At 37.4% G+C, this 11,241-nt stretch overlaps 1 protein-coding gene across 1 annotated transcript; it reads right to left on the reverse strand.

Moving 5' to 3' along the window:
* Positions 1 to 8,947: 8,947 nt before the first annotated feature.
* On the reverse strand, positions 8,948 to 10,606 carry GK2 (glycerol kinase 2). The gene has a single exon (XM_006084524.1). The coding sequence runs from the start codon at positions 10,604 to 10,606 to the stop codon at positions 8,948 to 8,950; it is 1,659 nt and encodes a 552-aa protein (XP_006084586.1).
* Between the last annotated feature and the right edge of the window lie 635 nt (positions 10,607 to 11,241).

Below are 11,241 nucleotides of genomic sequence, written 5' to 3' on the forward strand. Positions count from 1 at the left end.
CAGAGTCCATAAACACTCTCTGATGATGAACAACTAGAGCAGTGGTTCTCAACCTTCCTAATGCTGCGACCCTTTAATACAGTTCCTCATGTTGTGGTAACCCCCAATTTCATTGTTACAAATTGAACATAATTAAAGCATAGTGATTAATCACAAAAACAATATGTAATTATATATGTGTTTTCCGATGGTCTTAGGCGACCCCTGTGAAAGAGTCGTTCGACCGCCAAAGGGGTCGTGACCCACAGGTTGAGAACTAGAGAAGAAAATACTCAAGAATCATTCATATGAACAACCAGGAGTGTTTTGAGAGAACAAGGAGCTAGAGATCGGCAACTCCTTTCCCTTTGTGCCTCTGACCAGTGTCTGCAGCTGAGAGACCGAGGGGCTTTGTACTGGGGCTCAGAGGGTGGGTGTTTCCAACACAGATCTAGGGCACTGGGAAAAACCCCACAATAAATTATGTTAAAATGAGAGAGGGAAACACAAATATGCAAAGGGAAAGGAATGAAAAAGGAGGAAAAACCATGGTGGAAATGCAGAGGATAAATTAAAGAGATGGGACAGGATAAGTTAGTATATCAGGCACCATTTTCAGGAGATAATGGTGATACCTGAACTAAAAAGTGTGAGTTCGGACACCTGAACTAAAAAGTGTGAGTTCAGAGAAATAAACAAAGAGAGGAGGCCTATTAAATTCAGTTTCCCTAAGATAATTCCCTAGGGAAAGCCTATGCAATTGCCACTGCATTTCTAAATATCTGTAAATCTGATTTTTAGAGAAAACCAGCAGCTTTAATTCTTAAAACTTAAATCTTCAAAGAAAATTTGGTATATGGAATAGAATAAAGTTCCCGTGGGTCTAATCCCAGTATTTCCAGGCACAAGCTAGCCCTGAGACCTTAGGCCCTCCCCTCCCCTGGACCCCACTTTCTAAATATTTAAAATAAGGGACCTGACATAAGAGATGTCTAATGTCTAGTTAAAATCCATTAGGGATCTATTTTAAATTGAAAGTTTTATCTTTCTAAATCTTAGGTTATCTTCTTATAGCAGTCTCTAACATCCAGAAAATGAAAAGTAAATGTCTCAGTTCTCCAGTGCCAACTACCAGTTGCATGATAAAAATGAGACACACTTTTTGTCCATGTTCTTCCTTTTTGTAGGCATTGCATTATTCTTGTAGTGTACGTTGGGGCTGGTATGAGGAGGTGAAACTGCAGTGAACTCACAGAAACAAACGGGGGAGGAACATACAGATAAACAGGCAACGTATTGACAGCAATAGAGCTAAAGGGTAGAGGTTCTGAGGGGATGAATGAAAGACAGATAAATGATGGTCCAAGTACTCTCCAAGGCAAGCATTTGGTACATAATTTGTTTTTGATACAATTGTAATGAATGTCATTCTTCTCTATGGAACAACACACCAGATCTTTAGCACATCTCTGCTTGCTGCCCAGTAGGCAGCGAGTGCCCAATTGCCAATGCCATGTTTTAGCTCATGTTCATCTGCAGGATATTAAACAGATTGCCATCCTTTTGATGTTTGTGAATAGTGGTGAATACCATATGATATGACTCAATGGGTTTGTTTCAGGAAAAAGAAAAAGACGAAGAAGAGGATGAGGAAAGGAAGGAGAAATTTACATCTCTCCCTGATATGAAGGGATGGAGTAGATAAGTCTCAAAGGATAGCAATGAAATGGAGTAGAGTGGCAAGCTGTGTACTTAGAAAAGAGTGGTACATCTACCAGTTCACCCCCAAATTTCTGGCATATTTCATGACTAATGAAATGGCTCCCAGTCTACAAACAGTGTGTTGTTGTTTTTTTTCCAGAAATAAAAAAAAAATCACTGGAGAATAATGACTTGATTATAATTCAGAGTGCTCCAGAATGTATCTGATTTAAGGGCTCATAATATTTGTTGGCCAAGATATAACTCTTTCATAAGAAATTCTTAAGTTATTCTCATCTTTACTTTCATCTTGTAAAAAATCATAACAGCTGTTTGAGGTACACAAAGCCCAAGAAAAGCTCTGTCAAAGAAACATTAGAATATAAAAACTTAAGATTTTCCTCTTGCTTCCAACATATCTTTATGACATGTAGTAAGTAATTTACATTTTTCACTTTTTGTATTTGAAGGTGTTGGACTATGTGATCTCTGAAGCCCTATTCAACTCCAGGCTCCCCAACATTGAGAAAGTAGTCTTGGAGTTTTCTTTTAGAACATCATTTTCTGACAATACTAAATTCTATGCAAGTAATAATATTCCCCAGATGAATCTTCTCTAAAATTCTAAAACTATACCCTCTTTGGATTGGAAGGCGATTTTCTTGTTCTTTTTCTCAATGTTCTCAATTGTGAAACTGAGCTAGTGATAGATATCCATGGCCCATTTAATATTGAGCTGGGAAGAAGTGATGAAATTATTCAGTGAAATACAACTGAGGACAGACAAACCTTATCTTACAATGAGAGAGAGAGAGAGAGAGACTAGTCAAAGCTTTGTGCTCCAGGGTGTGTACTTATCCCCTGCTCTGGTCACTTTTCTAAGGCTATACAAAAGAGGGAAAAGGGGGGGTGAACTCAAACAGGTTGCCTGCTTTAGTTCAGAGAAAAAGCTAGGCAAGTCAGAGTTATCCTTGTTTGTAATCAATAGAAATTGTTTAATTTTTATTGAATTTATTGGGTTGACATTGATTTGTAAAATTATATAGGTTTCAGGTATACAATTCTACAATACATCATTTGTATATTGTATTGTGTGTTCAACACTTCAAGTCAAGTCTCCTGCCTTTACCCTCTTCTACCTCCCTTCACCCCTCTTTCCCTCTGGTAATCACCATACTGTTGTCTGTGTCTATGAGTTTGTTTTTGTTTCTTAATCCCTTCACCTTTTTCACCTAGCTTCCCAATCTCCCTCCCCTCCAACAGCTGTCAGCCTGTTTTCTTTATCTATGAGTCTGTTTCTATTTTGTTTGTTAGTTTATTTTGTTCATTATGCTAAGTGAAATAAGCCAGTCAGAGAAAGACAAGTACCATATGATTTCACTTATATGTGGAATCTAATGAACACAAGGACATATTTGTTCTGGTTTTTGCCTAGCTCTCTTTCAAAATTACTAGTGTAGACATATCCTATATAATAAAAGGGTAATATGCAAATTGACCCTAAGGGTGGAATGACTAGTTGCTATGACACGCACTGACCACCAGGGGGCAGACGCTCAATGCAGGAGCTGCCCCTGGTGGTCAGTGCGCTCCCCACAGGGGGAGCTCCGCTCAGCCACAAGCCTGGCTGATAGCTGTGAGCACAGCAGCGGGAGCCTCTCCCACCTCCTCGGCAGTGCTAAGGATGTCCGACTATGGCCATCAGTTGGACATCCCCCGAGGGTTCCTGGGCTGCCAGAGGGATGTCTGACTGCCAGCTTAGGCCCGATCCCCTGGGGTCCTGGGATGGACAGCCCCGAGGGGTCCTGGACTGTGAGAGGGCACAGGCTGGGCTGAGGGACCCCCTAAGTGTGCGATTTTTTGTGCACTGGGCCTCTAATACTAAATAAGAGTCTCCTTACTATTTTTGGCTTTGTAAATGTTTTCCAAACTTAATTTCCCATGACATCAGAAAAACATACTTTAATAAATGAATATAAGATCTGTGAATTGTTTATAATGAACTGAACATCATAGATCTTTTAATATAAGATCATTAACACAGTCTTGTCACCTCTACTTTTTTCCCACCAAAGGTCAAAGCCTTTTTCTTCTTTTTGTAAAATAAATCAGTTTGTTGAAGGCTGATATGATAATGAACTGTAATGTATGTTAAACTCATCGAGTACAAGAGTACAAAAATCACATGCAATTTCTCCAAGCTCAAATAAATAGGGCTGTAAGGTTGTTGATGGAAACTATGGGGGGGGATATTTAAATATTAAGTTTTTTCATTTTGTTTTGATTGAACAATCAGAAGAGACTATAGAGCTGTCATTTCAGTGGGAGGTTAAAGTAAGTGACAGAGATGATATTGTGTTTACTCTAGACTTTGCTAGAAGATTACACTAGGGATCTTATTGGTTCACATGATTAAAAAAGAAAGGCACGAAAACAAAATTTCCATATCTAACTGTCATAGATTTGGTGTATAATGCTCCACCTAAATGGGGGTTGTTTAATGTAACATTTATACTTATGCCTTGAGAACAAGGGCTTACCATTGAGTGAAACAATAAGAGAATATGGGTATTAGTATCAAAATGATAATATAAGCACCAGAAATCAGGCACAGACAGATAATAGTTTAGAATTCTTAATGGGGTGAGGAAGGGAAGATGCTTATCCCTCTAAGTCTGAGGTGTATGGTTGCCACTCCTAGAGCTAAGCTGGAAGTGATGTAGCTATTTAGTGCTGCTTTCACTTGGATACCACACAGCATGCATTTAATTAGATTGAATGGTACAGCTTTTTTTCTCTTTGGATACCTTAACATACCTTTTCTTCCATGGTCTTCTTTGTTTCTTCTCTCTCTCTCTCTCTCTCTCTCTCTCTCTCTCTCTCTTTCTCCTTACACACACTCTCCCCTCCCAAGTATGACTTAATTGTTTTTATTCACAAATGACATCTTTGGAAAAAACTATCAGAATTAGACACTTTTCATTCTTCTGGTTCATGTTTGAGCTCATTCTCTCTCACACATATGCCTGACATGAAATGATGACTTGCTGTTTTATAATATGCATGCAACAAGACCCCATCATCATAATTTAACCATGTAGTTCTGCTTATTGGCAATATAGAGAAATTATTAATTAGCTAATTTTATAATAGGATACACAGAAGCTCCTTTATAGCCTTGGGGCAAAGTAGTTTAATTTACCAAAATTGTATAATTTAAATTATGAAAATGAGGCATAAAGGCAAAGATATGAAAAAAAGGAAAGCTGATAACCATAGGAGTATAATATTGAAGGACTGAGAATGAGATACTGAGTTTGAGGACTTTAGCCTGATTTTATTATGATATCTTTGTTTGTGACTCAGCCTAAGGTCATTTGCAGCAGGTCCCAGACTGAGAATTATGACCAACTAAATGAAATGGGAAATTAATTTGTTTTAAATGATACTAGACATTATCATGTGCTTCTCCACCCCAGTCAGACAAATTACTTCAAATGAAGCTCATGGACCTTCTAGAGATAGGAACTGATACACCCCATGCTGCTAATAGACTGTAGAATCAGTGAAGAAGCATCACTATACATAAAAGAGAAGAGCAAAGATTAACCTATGTGAGCAAACTTTGGTTATATTCCTTCAGAGTTTGAAGATAATTTTTTTTCTTTAAAAAATTGATTCTCTAATACACTGCCCATATTTAAAGTATTCAATTTGATTAATTTTGACATACATATTCATCCTTGAAACCATTGCTGTAATTAATATAACAAATATATTCATCACCCCCCAAATTTTCTTTGTGCCCCTTTATAATCATGCCTCCCACACCTTCCTGCCCATTCCTCATATCCCCAGGCCACCACCCCCACCTTTCCCAGGCAACCACTGATCTGCTTTCTGTCATATAATATTTTGCATTTTGTAGAATTGTATATGAATGGAATCAAGCACTGTGTATATAGTCTGGCTTATTTCACTCAGCTTAATTATTTGGAAATTCGTCTATGTTGTAGTGTAAATTAATAGTTGCTGGGTAGTCTTTCATTCTTTCATTGTATACTAGTATACCAGGCGTAAACCATGCTTTGTTTATCCATTCACCTATTGGTGGACATTTGAGATGTGTCTGGTTTTGGACTATAACAAAGTGCCATGAACAAATCTTTGTAAAATATGTCTTTATTTCTCTTGGGTAAATATCTAGAATAATATGATAGATGTTTATTTTTAAGAAACTGTTTTCTATAATGTTTGTGCCATTTGATATTTCCAGCACAATCATGAGAGATTCTGGTCTCCATCTTTAACAACATCTGATATGGTTGATTATATTTTTACTTTTGGGCATTCTAACAGTGTGTAGTTTTATCTAATGTGGGTTTTCTTTCTTAGTTTGTTAATATGGTGAAGTACATTGACTGAGTTTTCTAATTATACTGATTCATTATCCTAGCTTTACATGCCCCACTTGTCCATGATGTCTTATCATATTTATATATTGTTAGGTTAATTTTACTAAAATTTTATAAAATAGATCTGCAGTAGGTTTTTTTTTGTAATGTCTTTGTCTGGTGTTGGAATCAGAGTAATGTAATCCTAGCCTCATTGAATAAGTTTGAAAGTGTTTTCTTCTTTTAAGTTTTCTGGAAGAGTTTTTGTAGAATGGGTATTAATTCTTCATTGTTGAAGCCATCTGAGCTTGGAGTTTTCTTTGTGGGGAGGTTGTACACTGAAAATTCAATTTATTTAATAGATATAGGACCATTCAAATTACCTACAGTTTTTTAGTTTTGGTAGTTTATGTTTCCTTTTTATCTAATTTGTCAAATTTACTGACAACGTTTTCTTATGTTCCTGTATTATCATTTTAATATCCTTAGAATCTATAGTGATATCATTTTCATTCCTGGAACTGAAATTTTTTGTCATCTCTTTATTTTCTAATCAGTCTGGCTAAAATTTTATCAACTTATTGATATTCCAAAATAACAAACTTTTGGTTATATTTATTTTTGCTATTGTTTTACTATTTTCTATACTATTGATTATTGCTCTCATCTTTATTTCTTTTCTTCCACCAGCGTTGTAATTAATTTATTTTATTTCCTGTTTCTTGACTTGAAATATTTTATCTCTTCTAATATAGGACTTTAGTCCTATAACTTTCTCTCTACATACTGCTTTTGTAATATCTCATAAATTTTCATATATTGCTTTCATTTTTAGTGTGTTCCAAACACTTTATTTTCCTTATTCATCTCTTTAACTCATGGATTACTTAAAAGTTTACTTAATTTCCAAATATTTGGAGATTTTCCAGATATCTTTATTGATTTACAATTTGTCTACTCTTTCCATTAGATGTTGAAGAAGAAATATTGAAATCTCCTACTATAATTACAGATCTAGCTACTTTTCCTTTAAGTTATATCAGATTTTGCTTTATGTATTTTGAAGCTCTGTTTTAGGTACATAAATGTTTTGGATTGTTATGTCCTCTGAAGTGACCCCTTTATTATTACAAAACGACCTTATTTATCACTGGTAACATTCTTCGCTCTGAAATTTACTTTCTGATATTAATATAGCCACTCCAACTTTCTATTACTATTATCATGGTATATCTTGCTTCTCTTCTTTTTAACTATTTTTTTTCTTTATATCTGAAATGTGTTCCTTGGAGGCAGTATATATTTGAGTCTTATTTTTTATCTGATATAACAGTCTTGCTTTTTAATTGAGGTAATTAGACCACTTACAGTTAATGTGCTTATTTACATGGTTAGGTTTAAATATATTTTCCTGTGGTTTTTTTTTTAATCCTTACCCAAGTTTATGTTTTTATTGATATTAGAGAGAAAAGAAGGTAGAGATAGGGAGAAAAAAAAATCAATCTGTTGCTCCCATTCACATCCACACCAAGGATAGAATCCGCAACCTAGGTATGTGCCCTGACTGGGAATTGAACCTATAACCTTTTGGAGTATGGGATGTTGCTTCTACTAACTGAGCCAGCTTACCAGGACCCTCCTGCTGTTTTTTATTTTCCTATCCTCCTTTTCCTTTTTCATCTCCTTTCTGCCTTATTTTGGATTAACTGAATATTTTTATGGTTCATGCCTATGTATTTAATTTACTTATTATATTTTGTTTTGTTATTTTATAATTTAGAGTATTCATCTTCAATTATCAGTGTAACTTAAAATGTTATAGTGCTTCTCATATAGTATATGAACTTTATATTATTATACTTCCATTTATACACTTCCAACTTTCTTTTTTTTTACATATGCTTAAACTTCATGCTAGATTATTTTTGTTTGAGTAGTCAGTTCTTTTTTTTCTACTTGAAAATAATGTTTACTGTAATATTCCACAATTTTTTCAGCATACACCCACCTAAGTAAATTAAATAAAAAGGTATAATGTAAGTAATTTAGTTGAAATCATAATATACTTTTTAAAAAATAACAACATAAAAGTTAAAATGTAAACACTGCCTCTTTAAGAAGAAGTTTCTCCTGGTAATACGCATACACATTGCCCCAAATTATATATATATATATATATATATATATTACACTGAAAGATTTATGTAGCAGTGCACTTAAGACTACTCTTTGTATAAGCTTATTTTATAAATAGGCTACTCTCATCAGTGCAAATAGTGAGACTATGTAAAATGTCTGAAGAATTTTAATTTGGCAAATATTTTCCCAGGAAATGTCTAATGTATGAAAATACTAAATTTCTATTGTAAGAATTTATGTTTCCACTAAACATTCAGTAAAGGTAATGTGGTTTCCCTACTATGCACAACATAGGACTTTGGTGTCTATTAAAAACAACAACAAATCCCTGAATTTTGGGAGGCTGGTTACATCTCTTAAGTGTGTGTAGCACAAATAACCAAATCCTGCTCCATAGTGTTAGAAAATGTCTGATGTGTTCAGGGAGACTATTCAAAAAGAATCTGAATAGTCTTTATTCTAAAGGGCGTGGAGCAGAATTTTATGACAATGGAGAGGGTTAGCCCCCAATGTGGCTGGCCCAACCTTAACTGTCAGCGTTAAAAAACACACCAAATATTTCTATAGTGATTTTTGCTGTAATTTATTTACTTCAAGTCACAGGTCCACTGTAGGGTTCTCATAAGTCATGTAGCAAGTGGTTTACAAATAAGCACAGTCTGTGATGGTATCATCAAACTGAGCGATGGAATTGCGAATTCTTTCCTTATCTGAAAAGCTCATGCATGGTATGATTATGGCATACCGGAGATGTACCTTGCTCCAATTAGCATCAGCAGGCTACTCACTATGAAAAAGCCCAAGGGCAGACTAGAGAAGGCAGGGGAAACAGTACTTTCAAGAGTCTGAGTTGTAATCCAGCCCATTGACTTCTGCGTAGCTTTCTTCCATGTAGAATAACGAGTGTCGCTTTCCATGGCATTGATCTGTGGCTCAATCCGTTCCATCACCACGGCTGACAAATCCTCGGGCTTAAGACTCCAAACGCCCACCCCTTCTGCAGCTCCCGCTGCCATGGCGGCTCCCAGTGCGGTTGTGTCAGCTACAGTGGGCTTCATTACTGGAATCCGCAGAATGTCTGCTTGTAGTTGCATAAGAATTTTGTTTTTGGTCATTTTCCCATCCACCTGCAAATGGCTGAGTGGAATTCCACAGTCACGGTTCATGGCATCCAAAATCTCTCGGGTTTGGAAACAAACAGCTTCTAACGCAGCAAAAGCAATATGACTTTTATTGGTGAACTGAGTGAGCCCACAGATGATCCCTCTGGCGCTGGAATCCCAATGAGGTGCATATAACCCTGAAAAGGCTGGGATGAAGTAGCAGCCATAAGAAGTACCTGCTTCCTTAGCAAGTTCTTCAATTTCTTCTGAGGACTCTATAATTCCAAGATTGTCTTTTAGCCAGCGAATAACTTCACCGGCTATAGCAACCGAACCTTCCAGTGCATAACATGCTGGCTTGTTTTTGCCTAATTTGTAAGCCACTGTGGTCACAAGGCCGTGGTCAGAAAACACACACTTACGGCCGGTGTTACACAGTAAGAAGCAACCTGCTCCATACGTGTTTTTGGCTTGCCCTTCCTGGAAGCACAACTGTCCCACCAATGCAGCAGACTGGTCCCCCAAACACCCAGATATGGGCACCCCTTCTAAGGACCCAGCCTTCATTTGGCCATAGATCTCAGAAGAACTGCAGACGTTGGGAAGAATGTTCATTGGAATTTCAAAAAAGTCACAGAGCTCCTTATCCCATTCCAAAGAGTGGATGTTGAAGAGCATCGTCCTGCTTGCATTTGTCACATCCGTGCAGTGGACGCCTCCCTCCGCGCCTCCCGTCAGGTTCCAGATGAGCCAGGAGTCAACGGTCCCAAAGAGGGCTCTCCGTTCTTTCACAGCCCTTTGAACGGTTTCCACATTGTCCAGCAGCCAACGAAGTTTCACGGCGCTGAAGTAAGTGCTCAGGGGAAGGCCTGTCTTGGACTTGACAAAGTTATTATTTCCTGGAATTTTTTTGCTCAGTTTCTCCACGGTAGACTGGGTCCTCAGGTCCAGCCAGGCGATAGCGTTGTAGAGCGGCTCTCCGGTCAGCCTGTCCCAGACTAGAGTGGTTTCCCTCTGGTTGCTGATGCCGATGGCTTTTATGTTGGATATATCAATATTCAGTTCGCTAAGCTGCTCACACGTTTTCTCTATGCACTCAAAGACAGACTGAATAATTTCGTTCGGGTCCTGTTCCACCCATTCTTCTTTTGGAAGCTCTTGTGATATTCTCACTTGATGTTGACCAAGTAGCTCGGCTGTTTTGGGATTGAAAACCAGAAAACGAGAGGAGTTCGTCTCCTGGACCACTCCCCCCACCAAGAACTCCCCAACCGACTTCGGGGCTGCCATGAAAGCAGTCGGTAGGCTCAGTCGCGCCGTTTCCAGGTGATAGAGGTGGGGGGCGGGGAGGGGCACGCGGTGACTCCGGAGTCTAAGGCGCAGGCGCAGCTCCTACCTGCGCTGCACCTGCAGCAGCTCGAGGCAGCCGTTGTCCTTTAACTGGTGCTACATCTCACCCCACCCCCACTCCCGCCTACTCAGTTATCTTTTAAGGAAGTTTTAGCTGTTTTAGAAAATCATATATTTACCCACATAATTACTATTAGCGGTGCTTTCCATTCTACAATGTGGATGCATATTTCTGTTATTTTCTTTCCATTTGCAAGATTTCCTTCAACATTTCTTGTAGTGCACGTACGCTAAAAATGAATTATTTCTACTTTCGAATGTCTGAAGTATTTCCTCTTAATATTTAAAGATTTTTTTTCTGGATATAGAATTGTAATGAATTTATTTATTTAAATTTTGGGCCCGAAAAGTATTGCTTCACCATCTTCTCTTGTGTCATTGCAGGTGTGAACATCATTGTCATCCTTATTTTTATCATGTCTATTTTCTCTCACTGCCTTTAAATTTGTTTCTCTTTATGAATGGTTAGTTTTATAATGATGTTTCTTGGTGTATTATTTTCTGTGTTTGGGGCT

The sequence above is a fragment of the Myotis lucifugus genome, unplaced genomic scaffold (assembly GCF_000147115.1).
Source record: "Myotis lucifugus unplaced genomic scaffold, Myoluc2.0 scaffold_12, whole genome shotgun sequence".
NCBI classification, from domain to species: domain Eukaryota; kingdom Metazoa; phylum Chordata; class Mammalia; order Chiroptera; family Vespertilionidae; genus Myotis; species Myotis lucifugus.